The 21664-nt window shown below is 37.5% G+C and overlaps 1 protein-coding gene across 1 annotated transcript in view; it reads left to right on the forward strand.

Moving 5' to 3' along the window:
• LOC144628978 (uncharacterized) overlaps positions 1–21664 on the forward strand; it is a 135997-nt gene that overhangs the window by 102406 nt on the left and 11927 nt on the right. The window contains exons 5-7 of the mRNA XM_078487115.1: positions 15615–16014; positions 17893–18293; positions 21138–21323. Coding sequence (XP_078343241.1) covers positions 15615–16014; positions 17893–18293; positions 21138–21323 — 987 coding nt within the window. The remainder of the gene's footprint in view (positions 1–15614; positions 16015–17892; positions 18294–21137; positions 21324–21664) is intronic.

Here is a 21664-nt window from a genome sequence, read left to right on the forward strand (position 1 = left end):
TCGTTGCTTTTTTATAAGAAAATTCTCCAAATATATTATTTTAATTTTCCTTTGAAGGGAACATTTCTAAGCAGTTCACGATATTTAGCTGCAACAAAAATATCTAAATATCATTTTAAGGCCAAAATTTATTGAATCTTTTGAACCTTCTTGGAAATCTTCGGCAAATTCGTTAATCTTGGGAAAAGTTCGAAAAATGAAGAACACTCGGCAATCTTAGGAAATCTTGGAAGAAAGTTGCTCGAAAGATCAAAAGTTGCCCAAAAGCTGCCGAGCAACTCTGAAACAGCCCAATTTGACAGTTGCAAGTACAAATGTCCCCACTGACATGGTAATCTTGCTTGGTGTTGATGCCAACATAAGTATTCAAATCAGCACCAATTTGAAGACAAGTTCATACTCTATCAAGCGGCACGCCCCTTCCCCCCCCTCCCCCCCCCCCCCTCCCCACGTCCAACACCAACACCACCGGGGGATGGTGCCTCGGTTATTAGCTGGAACAGTAATATTTTGTATTAAAAACAAAGCAATGTAACTAACTAGTACGCTAAATGGAGTAAAATATAACTTAAGGTGAGCTAAGAGTTACTGGTCATAGCTTGGTGGGAAGCAGTTTATTATTGAATCCCATAACATGCATTTTCTCTAATGTCTGCAACAGCCTGGTAATTGGCAATTTGTCATCCAAGTCGAGATAAGTTTGTGGCTGTTGGAAACTTTGAGTTTAATTTTATGACATATGGCAAAAAACTAACTAACTTGTAACATAAATCTATTATTAAAACACTGTCATATTTACCCGCATTTACTCCACAATTAACTAACTCAGCTATTCAAAAATATTGCTTGGAAGGTGCGAATTTTTTAGCTTGCATGATTTGTTTTAGACTAAGGGTAAGCATAATTTAGTTTTTTTTTTATACTTATTTGCTTTGATAAAAAATAAACCACAAAACAAAGGCTTAGAGTCAATATTAATTTTGTTTAACTTTCTCAGGGGTTGTTCCAGGTGTTTTCTAAGGAGATGTATGTAGGGTTTTTTTACGTAAAAGAGATGACTGTTAGTATACATTCTAACTTTATTGTTGCTAAATTTCTCAATGACTTCTACACCTTATCTAGTGTCATTGTCCTTTTTTTTATATTTTTATGTGTCTATTTTTCATGTGGATCAAGGGATCATCCCTTCTTCATCCGAGCATCTTAAGACAGCACCAGTCTTATTCTCCGTCTTGGCATTTTGTTCTGAACATTGGCTTCTTACTGAACAGGGCTAAATGTTGCTTTATTATGACTTTTTGACTTGAAAACATATTTCGATAAGAACTGCGTTGACTCGTTTCGAAGCGTTTTTTTTTTTTTTCATTCCGCTCATAAACCCCCCGGATATAAGCCCATCCGTTAACCCTATTCAGACCGGGCTTTTTTGGACCTTCTCAGACCCGGGGAGGAAGGTGCCCCCCCAATGTAACGTCCAGAATATTTAAGCAATCACAATGAAACTTATAGGATGTATTGTATGTCCGAAACTCTTCTTTTAGAATACGTCACGTGGGATAGTGAGGTAAGCTTGCCCCGCCATCTTGGATTTCAGAATTTTTCCAAAATGCCAGAAAACCGCCCAAACATCACTGCAAAGTACTCAAAATAAATAAAAATGTGCTTTAAACTCTTAAAAAAATTTAAAATAATTCCATTTAAGTTGATTTTTATTAACAGAAACACGCAAAATTACAAATTTGGGAAAACAAGCCTGTCAAAATGCCGTTGCCATTGTGACGTTAAGTTCCTGACGCATTATCCAACCCTTGCCAGATAAATTTTAGGAAAACTCAGAAAGTTTGGCAGCGTTTGGTTAAATCTTAAAAAAGTTAAAAGCCCCCCCCCACATCGAGATGAAAAGAATTAATAAGCCACTCAAAACCTCTTACGAAGTTGTATAAGCCCAGAGCTTATAACCGCAATTTTACGATAGGGGTTCGACACTTAAAAGACCAGCAATAGAACACAGTATTCGACCAGAGATTGTGCAGCTAGAAGCGCCTTGCCATCTTTCTGGTCAGTAGTATTTTCCCAACTGCACGGGCACATCACCGTAGCAAAACAATAAACCTTTACTTTGAAACTGCATTAACGAACGTAATGAAGAAATGCAGAGGTTGCCCCGCCATTAATTTGGTTTTAGTCTCATTTAGTTTCATAAACAAAGGCCCAAACTTATTGGACTCAAATTAGGCCAGACTGTAATTCGAAGACTTTTCTCTCGAGGGGCGAAAGCTCTCGTGAAAGCGTGTAAATAAAAGCCCTCTAAGAGGACATGTGGTTACGTCTGTAGTAAACAAGAACGGCAATGATGAGAGGGGAGTTGTATCTTTAGGTTTATTGGAGAGTACCTTATTGGTACTTAATTTCGCAGGTACGCAATTTTGACGAAACTGTTATTTTCGCGATTTGGACCAAAAAATATGTTTCAAAGATTGAAAATATGTCAAAAACAGCCCTTTGTAGTTGTATGGAAAAAGCATTATGTACTTAAAATTGATAAATTTTTGAATCAAGTCAGTTGGTGGCTTAGTGGCTAGCATTTTGGCACGTGATGCGTGTGATTCTGGGTTCGACTCCACAGCCCCCGTTTTTGGAACATTTTTCTATTATAAGTGCCTAGTGCAAAACTCCATTTTAAGTTCGTAGTTTGGGTTATATTTCATGCAGTGTATCTTGTGAATTTCTTCCTTGACAAACGTCCTACGAACGAAGACTTTAAGAGCTCAATGTCCACTTTTTTCTGCCGTTGAGTATTCTTCAAATTCATTTCCTTCGATTCTAGACTTCAAAAGATGTATTTTAATCGTTAACGGAGAAACACATTGCTTTGAAAGGGCCTATCAACAGACTCCACGAGCCTGCAATGTCCCTTATATTTTCAGTACGTTTCGGTCAGCGGTTACACAAATAAAAAATGTCACTGACTAATTAACCAACTAACCAACTTACAGACCCGTCGGCATAATGGTACTGGCTTTTCTAAAAGAGCAAGTAACCACAAAAATTCCTTAGGGCGGTTTCAGAAGCGCCATAAATTTTCAAAAAAGTAAGAAGCATACGTGAAAAGTAAGGTAAGGGTGTGTGGTGCCACTTTAAGACTATATTTTGAAGCATTTATTCACTCGGTTCTTTACGTCAAACAAGAAAGCATCTTACTGCATTATAACCCTATCAGACCGGGGGGAGGTGCCGGCGCTGACTTTGAACGCTTATAACTTTTTCAAGATTCAGTCAAACGCTGCCAAACTTTTTGAGTTGATCTAAAATTTATCTGGAAAAAAATTGGTAGGATAGGCTGTTGGGTCAGGAACTTGACGTCACCATGGCAAAGGCATTTTGACAGGCATGTTTCCACAAATTTGTAATTTTCGTGTTTCTATTAATAAAAAATAACTTAAATATAATCAATTTAACTTTTTACGGTTTTTAAGCACAGTTTTATTGCTTTTGGGCGAGTTTCTGAAGTTTTGGAAAAATTTTGAAATCCAAGATAGCGGCTGTTTTGACATCATGATGTAATTGTCACGCGATGTTACGTCATCAGCCCACGAGACGTACACCAAAAGATGATTTTCGGACATACTATATATCCTTTAAGTTTCATTGTGATTGCTTAAATATTCTGAAAGTTACGGATAGGGGCCAGGGGCGGAATCCATCACTCCCCGGTTGAAAAGATCCAAAAAAGACGGTCTTTAGGAACTTTAGTTGAATTTTCGTCACCCTTTGTCCCACAAGAATAACTCGGCTTGAGCGCGACTCCAACAGCGCGCGGTTTAGTTCAGTCGGTCGGAGGTGAATTTGGCAGCAGCATTCTAACGGTATGTTTTTAGCACGATCTGTTTAGGTTACAAGTTAGAGGGAAATGAAGGCATTTATTGCCTTGTGCGTTTCGCTTTTCCTTGTCGAAGGTAGGTTTTCCTACTAAGTTTGTTCACTGAGTCAATCTTGCATGGCTTTAGTGTTTGGTTATATTATGCATTCTCGTCGTGTTGGAAGCAATAGATGAAGTCTTGGCTTCATGTTAAACTAAGTGAAGTTACGTTTACATACAATGTTAGCTCTAGAAAGTCTCGTTTTTATTGATCCATCCTTATTTCCGTGATCTGTATAGAAATACGCACAAATTACAACCCTGAATAACGTCTGAGAGCGTTTTAAAATTTGTGACGGGGATAATTTTTTTTACTATTCGACGCCTTTTTTTTATATATGGCAGTAATTAATTAGGTCCTAATAATAATTATTAGTAATTTCTTTAAAATAGATTTTGTGATAAAAAATTAGTCGTACAAAGTCTCGACATTTCGACCTCTCCGATGCAGTTTTCAAGTGCGAATATAGATAACAAATGAACATTAATACATTCGAAACTAACAGTATAAAATATAGTTAACACAGATAAGAATTTAACGAACGCCAGCCAAGTCATGGGGCAGGTCTGTTCCCTTAATATTCTGAAACATTCAATTTTTTTCCATATGTTTCGTGATGTTTACCGCTAAAATGAATCTGTTTTTTAAACGATTGTCCGATTATTCGATTTCGTCAAATGGGAACATGTCCAAAAACCTACACAAACAACGATAGTTTATATGTTGTCAAAAACAACCGAAAAGGTCGCACAAACTTTTTACTAACGAATCGAATAGCCGAATAAAACTAATATCTAATTCACAAAGTTAAATAATATTGAAAGCAAAGAAGAGTCAAGAAGCAGAAGAAACTACGCTGTATAGTTAGAAAAAAGAAACAGAAAGATATTACGTAACCTAAAAATGTTCTTAAGCATAACACAATGAAAGTTTAACTAATGAGTACAATAGACATTTTTCAGCAGGTTTATTCATCTTTTTTTGATGATGAGGTTTCTAAGTGCACTATGTGTTTGTTGATAGAACTTTTTTTGTATCAGTCTCCGCTTGCAACGATAGTGAAAACATAACCCTGTAAACTATAGAAAGAACTTAATGTTTTTTTTTCATGGACTATTAGACATGAAAACAGCTGAGCTTGAATGTATTTCTTACTAAGTGTCGTGCAGTTAACTAAATACCTGACCAACAGGCAATGCTCACGATTAAGGGAACGCTTACGAAAAAGCTAAAACAAATGCAAACCGATGCAGGTCAAAGTATTGCTCTCAGTCAATATGTGATAACCGAATAGGGGATTAAACTTTTAAAGGTTTTTTTTTTCTTGTAACGAGACCTTTTACATGGTTTTAGTATGTTCAATAGGTCGAGATCTTGAAGCATTAACTGACTTGGTTCACTCTGGCAAACTAAAAAAAAATTCCCCGCTTTCTTATGAATATTTTCCACGCTTTATTTTATAAGAATCACAACATTATGTTCGACTCCAACGGCGTTCTGTTTGATTGCAGCTGTTTGAGTTGACGGCATCGAGCGTTGTTTTTTAATACGATCTTTACCATTAGGCATTAGGGTTAAAAGTGATATGAAAGCCTTTCTTTTCTTGTGCGTCTCGCTTTACCTTGTCGAAGGTATGTTATACTTTTAGCTTTTTTTAATCAATCCAATTGTGCATGGCTACGTTAAGTGTTTCGTTTTGCAATTTTGACTTGGTCGAAACATTGAATCAATTTTTTATTTTAAGTTGACTGTGTAAGAATAAGACAGGATGCCAACTTTGGAAAGTCTGTTTTCATGAATCCATTTGGTTAATTTCGTAAAAAACTTATATATGTATGCTGAACAACAATAACAAATAAGTTTGGACAAGAACTGTTACATTACGTAGGAGTTAATGAAGCGTCTAAAATGTTGAAAACGATTAAAACAGTTCTTCAAAAACAGCGCATTTTTGCCTAATACTTATATGGTACTAATTTAGGTTACAGAGTGTTGTTACCGGAGTTGCTTCCAGTTCATAATTTGCGGTCATTACACGAGGTTTATGCGTGATAGATTCTGAGAGATTCAATTTTCACATTGTTTTTATACTTCGTGATCCGTTGGCTTTTTCATAAACATTGCTTTAATTCGTGGAAATTTAAAAGTCTATTTATTTTTCTTGATGATGAGACTTGTAAGTGTACTGCGCATTTGTTGAGGGTACTGTTTTTGTGAATGAGTCTCTGCATACAACGATATTGAAAACATAACCCTGTCGTTCTATTAAAATGAACTTGATGTTTTTTCATGGACTATTACACATGACACCAGCTGAGCTTTAATGCTTCTTTAACTAAGTGTCGTGCAGTTTACTAAACAGTTTACTTGGAATGTTTGCATGATTTTACGTTTAGAGACAGTAAATGTGACGGCACCAAGGCTTGTATTTGTAACACGATTTTACTCGTTAGAGTTACGAGAGAGATGAAGTCCTTTCTCGTCCTGTGCGTCTCGCTTTACCTTGTAAAAGGTATGTTACACTTTATCTTTGTTCAATCAATCCAATTTTGCATGACTTAAGTGAGGGTTTCGTTGGCGAGCGTCTGTAAGATTTCGATTTGATGCCAGCTTTGGAAAGTAAAACCATGCATGTGATACCAGCTTTTAAAAGGTTCTAATTCAACTTGAGTTGGCCAATGTGCAAATTGAATCTTTTAGGGCCATTTAGAATTTGTAAGTTACAAATTCTAAATGGCCCTAAAAGATTCAATTTGCACCGGCATTGTTTATCGTCTTCATAAAACGTTCACTCTTTCATAAACACTGCATAAGAAATAAGAAATAAGTATGTTTATAGTGGTCATGCACTTAGCTTCATATCTCAACGAGATAGCTAGTTTACAGGCATGCCACTGAAACAGAGGAAACAAACAATTTTAAATAAACATAAACATGATTCCGTGGCAAGTTTGCTCATTTTAACGTGAGGAAATGTTCCTCGCAGTGAATTGCAAAAGAAATTGCAGAGAAAGAAACCATAAAAAATTTTGGCTTCAACGGGATCGAACCCGTGGCCCCCGCGATACCGGTGCGATGCTCACCAACTGAGCTATTGAAGCCACACATTGGGAGCGCGGTCAATATTGTGTTCGTGTTGTAGTTAAAGCGTACGACGTATATTACAAAGATAGTGCAAACATTACTTCGGTGGTAAGAACTTGCTTAATATTTCATTCATGCTGAGCTTAACAAAGAGTCGTGCAGTTTACCAAATTTTTAATTTGACATTTTTGTGCACGCTTATGCCCTCAGGGGACCGTACATCGATAATTAATGTCCAAGGAAAATAATGGTCTGTGCAAATAGCAAATGCTTCAATCAAGGACAGGACTTTCGAGACTGTTCAGTTCTCACTCAAATACAGCCACAATAATACAGATAACTCTTTTTTTCTTTCTTTCTCTAAATGAATTGTGATTTGATCGTTGGTATACCGTCTCTTTTTCTCTTTGCCAAAATGCAAAAGCACTCGAGAAAGCCTTAAACAGCGTTTTAAAGCATTTGGGAAGGAACAGTCGTTGGGTGCCTTTGATGAGCCACAGTTTTACTCACTTTCGCAAACACGTAGAACAGAGTTGAAAATATATTATACCTTTAATTACACGAAACCCCCGCAAACTCCAACCAATTCTATTTTGGCTCCGGTGGACTGAAAAACTGGAACCTCAAACTCGAAAAACCAATTGCAACTGAAGCAATTGGCATCTTCGGACAACTTGTATTTTCTATTTTTAAGTTATGTTTCAAATACGTTTAATATACAGTGGAACCCCGATATAACGATCTTCGATATAACGATATTCCCGATATAACGATGAATATGTTATGTCCCGGCAATAGTAAAATGTATGGGACGGAACAACGATATAACGATTCCTCGATATAACGATATAATTTTACTGCCCCCTTGGCATATCGTTATATCGGGGTTCCACTGTACATGGCTCTATTCTCCCAAAGAAGAGTTAGGATTAAAAAAAAAATAGGTACAACATGGAAGCTGTTTATTGTTACATTGTATATCTGTCACGCTTTACTTCATAAGAATCACAACCTTATGTGTGACTCCAGCGGCGTTCGGTTTGCAATTTGCTAGAAGCTTTTTGTGTTGACCGGTGTTTAATTTGACTGGACCGAGGGTTTCGTCGGTTGTGTTTTTAACAGGATTGTATCTGTTCAGGATCGAGGTTTGTTCCCTTAAAATTCTAAATCATTCAATTTGTTTCTATATTTTCTTGATTTTTACCAATAAAATGCATTTGTTTTGTTTTTACGATTGTCCGATTGTTCGAAACACTTGATTGGTTCGTCAATAAAAACACGTCCAACAATCTATACAAACAACCACTATCCATATGTCCTCAAAACAACCGAAAAGGTCGTACGAACTTGTTACTAACGAATCGAATAGCCGAATAAAATTGATATCAAATACACAAACTTTCAAGTAAATAATATTGAAAGCAAAGAGATGTCAAGAAACAGAAAAAAATACTACGCTGTACAGGTAAACAAAATATACAAAAATATATTACGTAACGTAAAAATGCTCTCAAGCATGACACAATGAAAGTTTAACTAGTGAGTTCAATACCAGGCTCATTCATTTTATTTTTCGATAATGAGACCTTTAAGTGCACTATGTGTTTGTTGATAGATCTCTGTTTTGTATCAGTCTCCGCTTGCAACGATAGTGAAAACATAACCATGTATACGATACAGAAAACTTAATGTTTTTTTACACATGACACCAGCTGAACCGAAGTACTGATTCCTTACTAAGTGTCGTGCTGTTAACTAAATACCTGACCAACAGGCAATGCTCACGATTAAGGGAACGCTTACATAAAAGCTAAAACAAATGCAAACCGTTATATAGGTCAAAGTATTGCTCTCAGTCAATATGTGATAACCGAATAGGGGATTAAACTTTTAAAGGTTTTCTTGTAACGAAACCTTTTACAGGGTTTTAGTATGTTCAATAGGTCGAGATCTTGAAGCATTAACTGACTTGATTCACTCTGGCAAACTAGAAAACATTTTTCACCTTCTTATGAATTACAGCATTATGTGCGACTCCAACGGCGTTCTGTTTGATTGAAGTTGTTTGAGTTAACGGCACCGTGCGTCGAATTTTAACACAATCATTCCCATAAGGGTTAAAAGAGATATGAAGGCCTTTCTTGTCTTGTGCTTCTCGCTTTACCTTGTCGAAGGTATGTTATACTTTTAGCTTTGTTTAATCAATCCAATTGTACATGGCTTCGTTAAGTGTTTCGTTTTGCAATCTTGACGTGGTCGGAACATTGAATTAACTCTTTATTTCAAGTTCGGAATAAGTAAGAATAAGACAGGATGCCAACTTTGGAAAGCCTGTTTTCATGTATCCAGTTGGTTCATTTCGTAAAAAACTTATATATGTATGCTGAACAACAATAACAAATAAGTTTGGACAACAACTGCTATATTACGTAGGAGTTAATGAAGCGTCTAAAATGTTGAAAACGATCAAAAGTGTTTTTCAAAAACAGCGCATTTTTGCCAAATACCTAAGCGTTCAAGATTCTATATGGTACTAATTTAGCTCACAGAATGTAGTTACCGGAGTTGCTTCCAGTTCATAATTTGCGGTCATTACACGGGGTTTACGCATGATAGATTTGGGAGAGATTTAATTTTTACATTGTTTTTATACTTCGTGATCCGTTGGCTTTTTCATAAACATTACTTTAATTCGTGGAAATTTGAAAGTCTATTTATTTTTCTTGATGAAGATACTTTTAAGTGTACTGCGTATTTAATTTGTTGAGGGTACTGTTTTTGTGAATGAGTCTGCCGTTCTATTAAAAATAACTGAATGTATTACTTATGTCGTGCAGTTAACGGAACATTTCATTTAAAATATTTGCATGCTTTTGCGGTCAGTGGGCTGCAAATGGCAAAAGTCCAAATAAAAAGATAGTGTTTTCAAATGTAGCATAATGAATAAATTATTTCAATCAAGGGCAGACTGTTTCGAGTCTGCTTATACAACCTATAGAAAATAGTAACCCTTTTACATACCAGCAGAAAAAATACCGTACCTACTTTCTAAACCTTTCACTTGAGTAGCCCCTTAAAATACTTGGATAAATCGACTGTTCGCTTGGTCTGTTCGAATATTTCAAGTTGAAATGCCCCTTTAAATACTTAAGAGGCTGTATCTGTAATAGTGGTCTGCCCGTTCTGGCTTGTTAAATAGATTTCGCTCTTTTCTAGTGTGTTGCAAGACTTTCATGTACTTATACTAAAAACACAATTCACTTGACCGGATCATTAATTTTTTTCGAGTTTTTAAGGATTTTCGGTTCACCCGAACGAGCACTTGTAACGACCACTGTCAAGGCTTAAATTTACCACAACTTTGAAAACTAATTAAAAAAGAACAAACAACTTCTGTACCAAACAAACACTACAGCCTTTTCAATTATGTCTTTTTAATTTATCACACCAACTTTCACGAACATTGAGCTCGAATCAAGCTAGCAGCAAAACATTAACGACACCCCTATCACACACCTTGATGAAACACTTGAAAACGGCTCAGATTCAAACTTTATTTTTGAAAAAGTGAGGCGGTCTACTTCAATCAAACCAACGCAGCCGAAAAGTAGATGTAATAGAAAATGTTCCTATCGAAAAAAACCTTTTGGTATCGTCTTAATGAAATATTTACAGCTGTGTAAACTTGCCCAATTTCGAAGATCTTCATGTTTGCAGCCATTTTGAGGGACTCGTCAGGACGAGGAGTTTCATCAAATGGCCTCGCAGACATACCTAACACCATCAGAAATAAACAAAGATTACATATAAATGCAGTGCAGTTCAACTGAAAGAGAATAAATCGTGTTTAAAAATGGAAGCTCGACTTACATTTCAACGATTTCTACGGGCGTAAGGTCATTCTTGTTCGAATTTCGCTTGATGATTCCACAACAAATAACAATATTTGACACGCAGACTTTGACTGAATGTAGCGTTTGAATCAGTTAAAGGTAGTAACCTCGTGCTTTCCCTTCTTTACCGGCGTACAGCGAAGTTGTTTTCACGACAAAACAGCAAGCATCAGGTAAAGAAGACCAAACTGACATGTTTATCGATTGGTCGGTTATATACTTCATGTATGGAGTACCGTTGTGTACCGTATGTGTACCGTATAGTGCCTCATACATGAAGTAGTGACCGACAGGCCGTTTCTTCAGCTGTTTCTTCGACGTTCGACGTTTTGCGATGGAAAATCTTTGCTGTACGCCAGTAAGGAAGGAAAAGCACAAAGTTAATGCCTTGAGCTGATTCATAGATTACATTAAGTCGAAGTTTGTATGTCAAATATTGTTATTTCTAGTGGAATTATCGAGCGAAATTCCAATAGTAACAACCGTACGTCCGTAGACGTCCGTAACAGTCAAAATGTAAGGTACAGAAGTTGTTTGTTCTTTTTTAATTAATTTTCAAAGTTGTGGTAAATTTAAGCCTTGACAGTGGTCGTTACAAGTGCTCTTCGGGTGAACCGAAAATCCTTAAAAACTCGAAAAAAATTAATGATCCGGTCAAGTTAATTGTGTTTTTAGTATAAGTACATGAAAGCCTTGCAACACACTAGAAAAGAGCGAAATCTATTTAACAAGCCAGATCGGGCAGACCACTATTACAGATACAGCCTCTTAAAGGGTAGTTTTCAATACCTATTTTTTTAACTTCAACCATGGAATATCTAACGTTTTTTATGTTTCCAGCCTGAAAAAGAAACTATTTTCGAGTTGAGCTCCCCCCGTATAGTCCACAACAACAATAACAACAAAACTGTATTTAGGCAATCAAATAATTTACAATATTTTACACCTCCCGCCATTAGCCTAGCTATTCGAGGCAGGAGGTGGAGAAGAAAATTAAAAAGATAAAATAAAAAAAATAAAAAAATAATAAATTTACAAAAAGGTAATAACCTATCTACATTAGAAAAGGAATTAAAGCTACATTAAAGCAACTTTAAGCTAAAGATTTTAGGAAGTCAGTAATTTTATTGATTTCAACATAGTCATCCTCAGCTGAAAGTAAATTGAGCATTGAGTCACGAATTGTTTTTCGGTAAACTGTCTTAGGTTTGTCTCGTAAGGCCGGTGCAATGTTATTCCAGACTAAAATTCCGAAACGAGAAAAGGAACGCTTTTGAATTTCCAACTTTGTATCTTTTTGAAAGAAGTTACCTTTTGCTGCAGATCTTGTGTTGTATCGGTAAACTTCGTTTGATTTTAAGAAAAGTGCTTGAAGAGGTGATGGTGCAGACCCGTGAGATTTCTCGTGCATAAGGTTAGCAATGGTTTCAAAATAAATCATAGTCACAGGTAGAATCGTTGAATTGATAAAAAGTGGAATGGCATGCTCATTTCTAGGAGTAAAAAATATGAGACGAAGAAATCGTTTTAGGGGAATTAAAAGCTTGTTGAGAAGAAATTTGGAAGCCTTTCCCCATACACATATCCCATAGGTTAGGTAAGGTGAGATCAAGGAGCGATAGATCATCAGGAGTATCTGTGTAGGGACGAAGTGTCGTAGTCTTGCTATAATCCCAACAATTCTACTTATTTTAAGGGCAACATAATTAATGTGATGACCCCATTTTTAGTTGCTATCAATGAGAACACCGAGGAATTTGACATAATTTTTGCGATCTAGAGAAAGACATTGCCCAGTGTTGTCCACTATTGCCCAGTGTTGTCCACTATTGCGAGTACCCTCTCCCCCCACCAAACCCAACCCCCTCCCCTGCCCGCGTCTCTTGTAGGACTTATTCTGTGTACCCAGAAAATTAAGGAGCCTGACAACAGTTTCCAGCACTTTCCAGCTCTTATGCTTTGACGGGTCAGCACTTCATATTATTCATCAGTTGCTGTCACAATAGTGGTTTCATAAAAAATACCAAATTATTGCGTAACAAGTTTTTCTTAATTTCTTGACACCATTGATTACCATACAAAGAAAGAGAAAGCACCTTGCTTTAGTTGTATTTGTGTCTCCCTTTGTTACACATTAGTTGAGTCGATCGGCGGTGAATTTGGCAGCAGCATTCTAACATTGTGTTTTTGGGACGATCTCTCCTGTTTAAGTCGACAGAGAGAAATGAAGGCCTTTATTACCTTGTGCGTCTCACTTTGCCTTGTTAAAGGTAGGTTTTCCTTCTAAGTCAATCCTTCTGAGTCAATCCAATCCTGTATGGTTTAAATGTTTGGTTATGCATTCTCGACGTCTTCGAAGGAACGGTTCTACTCTTGGTTTCATTTCAAAATAAATGAAATTAAGTTTGCATACAATGTTAGCTCTAGATAATCCCGTTTTTATATATCCATCCTTGTTGCTGAACAACGCACAAACAACTCTGAAAAACTATGCAGGAGTTAGTGAAGCGTCTAAAAAGTTGAGAATGTTTTTAAATTCTGTTACGAGCAGAGCATAATTTTTTTAGTTCTATAGTTCTACATTCGAAATAGACTTTGAGATGAAGACTAGTCATACGAAGTCACGACATTTCGACCTCTCCGAGGTCATTTTCAAATGCGAATAAAGATACAAAATTAACATAAATACGTTTTAACTAACAGTTAAAAATAGTTAAAGCAGCATATGTCACGAACGCCAGAATATGCAAATTGGATCTTACTAAAAGCAGTTACCTCCAGCGCTAACACAATTTGAATTTCTACCCTCCATTTTAATCATGGGGCAAGGTCTGGTTTGTTCCGTTAATAATCTAAATGTTTCAATTTTATTCCACATGTTTCGTGATGTTTACCAGAAACATTTGTTTTTGATACACTCGATTAATTCGAAAAATAGAAACACATCCAACAATCTATTTAAACGACGACTGTCAATGTGTTCTCGAAAACTACGAAAAAGGTCTGAAGGAACTTGTTACTATGGAATCGAAGAGGGGAATTCAATTGAAACCTCGCTCAAAATAGTTAATACAGGCAGTCAATTTACATTAATATTGGAAGCAAAGAACAGTCAAGAAACAAAGGAAACTAAACTGTATAGCAAAACAAAAGAAACTAAAAGATATTACATAACTAAAAAATATTCACACGCATAACATGATGAAAATTCTATAGACCTTTTTCCACTCTATTTTTTATTCTTTTTGTGTTGAAAGAAATAGCAGAGCGCGCAAGTGACGTCACGATTTAGACAAGACTCAGACAAACAAACCGAAATGGCGGACGATTTTCCTAAAACACTTTCTATTACAGCTGGCACTCCTAAAACTCTTACATAAAACGAAACATTCGCCTAGATTCCTTTCTATTTCTCTCAGAACACGCTGATGTTTTTTGAGCCTCGTGGCGGTCAAACTCATTTGCATTCTATTTTTAGACCTCGCGCTATTGCTTTCCAAGCCTCGCGCCTGGTTAAAAATCTTTTTGTTCTTTGCACATGCCAACGGCGCCTGAGACTTAACCCTCGGACGTACAAGGGGGAGGGTGGATGCCACCCCCCCCCCCCCCCATGAGGTTTTTTCCAAATTTTGAAAAAACGATTTACTCTACAATGCTGAAACTTTCAGTAGCTGCTCATTCATCCTTTGCGGAAATTTTGATATGTCAACCATGTGTCCGTGGTGTGTGACGTTGCCATGGCAACGTCATAAATACAAGCAGGTCTTGCCAAAAATCGTCATTTTTACCATTTTTCTTAATTTTTTCCAGTTTTTTAAAACAGAAGTGCAAGATGTGTTTATTTTTACATTCTGTAAGCATTCTGGCTTGCTTTTGCATCAATTTCCGTTATTTTCTGACTTTTTAAGAAAATGTTGAAATCCAAGATGGCGGATCCAAGATGGCGGCTCTAATGACGTAATGTGACGTCCTATGACGTCACAGCCAATTAAAATTATGTCATCTTGTAGAGTACGCTAAGGGCTTTCTTCCAAGTTCAAAATAATTTCGCTACGCCTTAATATAACGAAAATTCCGGGGAGGGGTTCCATCCACCCCCCCCCCCCCCTTGTACGATGGTGGGGGTGTGAGTTGGCTTGTACGTCCGAGGGTTAACCTCTCACAGAGTTTCCATTACATTGCGGTGATAGAAATCGTTGATCAGTCTGCCGAAAGGGCCTAATTCGGACTATTTATTTGGTCTTTTTCTTAAATCTTTGGAAGGTTCATTGGAAAACATAAGTAAAAAATTAGTAGAACAGGTAGGTGTTCAGTAAAACGTTTACTTTTTCATGGAAATTTGCCGATTTCGCAGCTTAATTCATTTTCTTTAATGTTTTCCATATAATTAGCTTTGTAATAAACAGTTTGCTTGCTGCTCGTACTGTATTATTTTTTAGTTTCCTGTCGTTCAAGGATATTGAAAACATTTGGTTCAAAAAGCTTAACCATTCTTATTCAACACACAAAACCGGCTGTTCCTAAATGTATTTCTAACATGAAGGGCTCCTCATTTTGTCTTGCCCGTAACTAAACGTGGCGTAGTATAATACTTACCATTTCGTAATGTATGCATCCTGTTGCCGTCAGGGAAACTAAGGCCCCGTCCACACAATAAATCCGAGTAAATTTGAAAACGATGTTTTCGCCTTTGATTTATTTTCCTTTATCTTTTCAGCTTTGGACGTCCCTTGTAACTCTCCATGTCTCTTGGTCTCAACCCAAACGGAAATAGTAGCTTTGGATTACAACAACGCTACAAGTTATCCTATCATCTCGAATTTATCCGTAGCTGTCGCCATAGACATCCATTTCAGCCTGGGCTACATATTTTGGAGTGACGTTGCAGAAAATAACATCAAGCGAGCAAACATCGACGGAACAAATATCACAATACTCCACAGTAATATACTTTATTGTTTTGGACTGGCAGTAGAATGGACGTCATCGCAATTGTACTGGACTGATGAAGGTATTAATACGATATCTAGATCAGATTTAGAGGGGAATAACGCAGATATTGTGGTTTCTTCAAATCTTGATGAGCCCAGTGGAATTGCTCTTGATCCTAACAACGGGTAAGTTTACAATCAGTAACTTTATTTTTCTTTCCACCTTTTTATTACACTGTCACGTGGAAAATGATTTTAAACAGAACTGAGCAGCTGGATGAGGGGAGGGAAGGGAGAAGATACTATGACCTCACAATTTACAAAGCAGTTAATTTTATTTCCGCGTGCTAAATTAGCTATAGCCGGACTCGTTACAGTGTATTGTTGTTTTTGTTTTCGCCAAAATTTTACAAATCACTTGAGCTAAAGTTATGAAGACTCTATAGGTATTTAAGGGCATTAGAAAATTCTATTTTGGGTTGGGGCGGTGGGGGGGGGGGGGGGATGGGGAGCGACGGTGGGGAGATGACTGCACCCCTGTTAAGACAAGTAAACGTTCGATCGCAACATTTTGATCAACTGCGCACGCACAGCATCTAGTGTTTGTTGCTTTCTTCACTGGCAAAAATTGTCTGCGCGGGCGCTGCTAAAATTGTCACATGTGTGATTTCCGGAGATATGATTGGCTCACAGGTCGAGGAACTCCTCGAGAAGGGAGACAAAATGGCTGCCGTTTGGAGGATGTTAACCTTTAGGTTTTCTGACCTTTTATAGAGATAGAGAAATATTTTAGATTCGATTTCAATTGGAACCTATTCTCTAATAAATTGGTCATACTTTGGCCCGACTTTGCATTGTGTTGTGTGTAAATGTGGGTTCAAGCACTGGCCACAATAGAAATATTCCTTCCAGAAAGAAAAACATATTCGTATTCTCTCAATAAACGTCCAGAATTTCGCATTACAACTCGGAAAACTATTCCTCTGTTTCCTCATTTCACTTTCGTCCGCCATTTTGATCAGTGTCACGTAGTCGCCTGTCGACCAATCAGACAATTTTTGCCAGTGAAGTTTCTTTCATTAGCTTTGAGCGCGCGCTCGGAGTCACGTCAGCATTGAATCCAAAGAGCGCACAGAAACTGTGTTCAGCCACCTTAAAGTGCACCTAGCCCTATTTTTTTATTGCTTAAGTTGAATTATCTCGGTTCATGTAGTTGTTGTGCGAAAAAAATAAAACGATTTGGTTTAATTCTTTTTTTTCTATGTCCTATTGAAATTTCAAAAAAAAACGCGGCAAAACAGAGCTTTGCTTGGCTCACTACCGAGTACCTAGAGGCATGAGTCTAGTCACGTGCTTTGACGTAACGTGAAGCTGTTTCTGGAACCCGCATTCGCGGCATCTTGTGTGTATCGACTGATTTCCTCTTAGACGAATATAAATCGAACGAGATATCTATCCGAATTTCGGAAATTATACCTGCCCGGTGCGTAGCCGCAAACTGTGGCAACGTCAAGGACGTATCGTACCGAGCTGTCCACTCGGCATCAGCTAGAAGCTCATCTGCAAATATCTCGTCGTCGTCGCTTATGGATGGCGTTGAATCGCGATCGGCGTCACTTTCTGGTTCTATCTGGCATTCGAAGCTCCTGTGGGTTCCATCTGAATCTTTACAGGATGACATTGTAAAATATAGAAGTTCTAGCGTCGGATGGATGTAATTTAGCTATTACCGCGTAGGCAAATGTGCGAAAGTGTCACAGAAAGCCTTGATCGCGGTTCCCGATACTACGTCACAACTCGAGACACGTTCCAGCTCGTCCCAGACCCCTGTTTGCTGGGTACTGGGCCAAACCACCGCCACATTCAATGGGTTGCAGAAAATCGAGGATTTAACCAAATCCAAAAAAAAAAATTCACTTACGTACTCTATAAAACAAGTACATTCAAATAAAGAATTAGGGTTTAGGTGCACTTTAATTTAAAAAGAGCGCGTCTCTTCTGCAGTTAGTCTAATCTTACATAGCCCGAGTCTGATTGGCTTGTGTGATGTTTGTCACTCAACAGATTAATGTTCTGGACGGACTGGGGACAAAATCCCAAAATAGAGAGAGCCACTTTATCAGGCACCCAACGCGTTACCATAGTAACGTCCAATCTTCATTGGCCAGACGGAGTTGACCTTGACAGACGAAACAGACTTGTCTTCTGGGTTGATGGAGGGTTGGATAGAGTAGAATCCGTTGATTACCATGGCAACAATAGAAAGTTACTTTTTCAGCAGCAAAGTGGCTTCCACTTTTTTCAAGTGACTTTCTTCTCTTCTTATTTATTCGTCTCTGATTGGGAAACTAACGAGATTTACAAATTCAACGCCACCAGTGCCAATGGATCAGTTGTGAGCAATATTAAGATCAGTCCGCTCATCAATGGTCTTGTAGCTTATGACAGTTCTCAGCAGTTACCAGGTATTCACTAGAATTTATAAGCTTTAGTTCTGACAACTTCTTTGTAATCCAGCAAATATTTCTGTTGTGCGCGATTGGCTTATACATATCATGTGACTCAGCCAAAACGTACTGCTTAACTCATTTAACTATGTTTCTCCAGCGTAAATTTGCCGAATCTAACTCAATTAAACGTCGAACTTTTAATGTATTTAATTCCAGAATTAGATTCAGCACAGGTAAAATGCGCCTTTTTGCCCCAATGCTCGATATTTAACAACTATTCACCGAAGTGGAGGTGGCTAGTGGTGGATATCCACCATTAGCCACCGACACTGAGGGGAATAGTTGTTTTAGTGTATACTCAAACAGTGAGATAATATAGCCCGAAAGGATGACTTTTCATCAGCTTATTCCGTTAACTATTGTAGTTTTCGCGCGGAGGTGAATAGCAAAGGATATTCAGAGTTTGAGTAGCCAATCGGCCGCGCCAAAAACCCTATCCGCTGTTTGAGTATATACTAAAAATCTCTTTACTATCGGATTGCATCCATACTGAAAAAAATTGACCGACAGCTGGGGACTGTTCGTTCTTTATTTATATTTTATTGACATTACTATTACTATCATCAATATCATCATCATCATCATCATCATCATCATCATCATCATCATCATCATTATAGGCAAGCTATAGGCAGCCGTGCTCATTGACTGTTTCATTATTTAACAACTGTGATCGACGTCCAGTTTCTCCTTACAATATCAAGAATTGTGGTAATAAGAACCAACATCATCATCAAGACTGGAGAACTTTTTTGACAATAAACACTTGCCGTTTGGCGTTCGCACGCGGAAATGAGTAGTTTTGTTTTTGTCGTGAATGTGGGATTTTTCCCTATTTTAATTGCGAATTCGATAAAAAGGTAGCAAAATGAAAGGCAAACTCGCGTTTGCCGTTTGCCGTTTAATGTCATACTTAACCTTTCTTTCTATTACAGATGACATCAAAATGTGGTAAGAACAAAAAAGTGACCCACGAGCCGCTAAGCAAACTACTTGACCTTGGAGACACACTTGCATCTTTAAATAATTCTGTTTTGGATCATTCATTGTCTACTTAATTCAAGCTTGTGTCGCCCTGTTAAATATCTCAAAAAGTGAACGGTATTTGGTGGATTGTTCTCACGGTAGATTAAGCGAATATTAATATACAATCTTCGTTCACTGTCGAAAATCCACGCGCGCAATTGGTTAAAATGGATCACGTGCTTTTGCTTTACCTGTCGTCAGCAAACCCCGACAGTGCAGTATTGACAATAATGCACAAAAATCGTGCATTATTGAAAGTGTCTTCAGCTTCAAGGCTTGTAGAAGTGGAAGAAAAATATATTTCTCAAATAATCAACGATCTAATACCAAACAAAACCGAGGAGGATAACAACTTGAAGCGCTTTCATGTTCAAAGGTAAACTGCAGCTCAATAAATACATTTTTGTGTGCGACTGACTTGCTTGTTGCTTGATTGTGAAAGCCATCGGCTTGCTTTGAACAAGCTTCTCGCTGACTGTATTTATGAACGACCACAGCTAATGAACGATTTTATGAACCACTGTAAGCTTTAATTTTTGTACGGCTTATTTGTGATTTTTATATTATTGATCTAATCTCGTGTAATTATGTACTACTACACTTCTTATTTTTAAACATTATTGTTAAAGTTCGTTAAATCGATGTTCGTTTGCAGTGTAGTCAGATTGTATATTAAAAGGGTTAGAGTCTGTCCGTTCGTGTTTTGTTGACAAATACACGCACTTGCTGGCGTCACAATGAACTCGAAATTTTCAATACTGCACTCGGCTACGCCTCGTGCAGTATTGAAAATTTCTCGTTCATTGTGCGGCCAGCGCGTGCGTGTATTTGTCAACAAAACACTCACAACAGTCTCTAACCCATAATTAAAATGTTTGATCTTTTTCGTAGCGTTTGTTATTCGGTACCCGATCTTTTTGTTTACGCAACAGTTAACCCAGCGGAAAATTTTTCAAAGTCCACAGTCATTGAGCCTGATGCAACGCCAAGCGCAAAAGGATACCAGTACTTATTATTCAACAAATGCGCGCGCTGCCCATATAATTATGGTCAAAATGCTAACTATATCTGCCATCCGTACATAACAGATACCCTGCGATATACGTAGGTTCCGAAAATTCGTCCAAAGTCTTGCAACGCGCTGCAAAATTAAACTTTTTCTATCTGCAAAATGTGTTTCGTTGACAAATTGCCGAATAATAAAACAATTATCCTGCTCAATCTTGCGGGATATCGTCTGATTTTAGCCAACTCGGCCTACGGGCTCGTCGACTAAGTATCAGGCGATATTCCGCCCGATTTCGCAGGATAATTGTTAATTAACCGTCGCGTAAACAAAAAGATCCCAACGAATGACAAGCGCCAATTAATTTTCACAAAGGTCAAATTTGGCTCCTCTGCTTCCTGTGTGCCCTGCAGTTTTGAAAAACATTGTCGACAACACTGACTTGGACAATGAACTCTAATAACGCGCGTTAGTCACTCCAAACTGTACATCTGTACTCTAAAGATGACAGGCATTGAGCAATAAAAACGCGCGCAGTAGCTCGGTTATTCTATATAGCTTCATACCCCGCTTATTGTCTAAAATTCCATACCGTACAAAAACGGCTACTCACTAGTGAAAAAATGTATTTTTTTTCTTATTTTTCTTGTATTCTTACTATGTTTATCATTTTTAACTATTTATCTGTTTTTTTTTTCTTTCAAGGTCACCATTTTTATAAAACCCGAAATCCAATGTTATAGCTTTGTTTTGGTTTTACATTGTAGTGATCACGTGCCCAGCGTTACCTGCACCGTCCAATGGAACAAGACTTGGATGCCCAGGGAATGCAACAATGTATTATAATACAACCTGTCAGTTCTCGTGTAATAATGGCTATATAGGGTCTGGTTCTCAAGTAAGAAGATGTCAACAAAATGGAACTTGGAGTGGACAGGATTTCACTTGCCAAAGTACGATCGTAACAAGTAACACTGTACTTTACCATAAATCATATATTAACATTTAATGCCCGGTACAGCGTTCTGCCAAATGTTATAGTTGGCAAAACATTAACTGATTTTCGATTTGAATGCATTCATAAAGTTAATTTAATGGTATCACACATGTGTGGATATCCTCTATTTCCACACTTGTGTGCTATCATTTTTGACCAATCAGCTCGCAGCGTTTGTGATGTTTTGATGCTCAATGAGCCAAATTTATCGATAGTAAGTCGAAACATCATTGGATCTTCCTCGGCAGCCTTCGGAAATCCTTGAAAATTTTCGGAAAAGTTCGGAAAATGTTCGGA

The sequence above is a fragment of the Oculina patagonica genome, chromosome 10, assembly GCF_052425735.1.
Source record: "Oculina patagonica isolate OP01 chromosome 10, crgOcupat, whole genome shotgun sequence".
In the NCBI taxonomy this organism is placed as follows: domain Eukaryota; kingdom Metazoa; phylum Cnidaria; class Anthozoa; order Scleractinia; family Oculinidae; genus Oculina; species Oculina patagonica.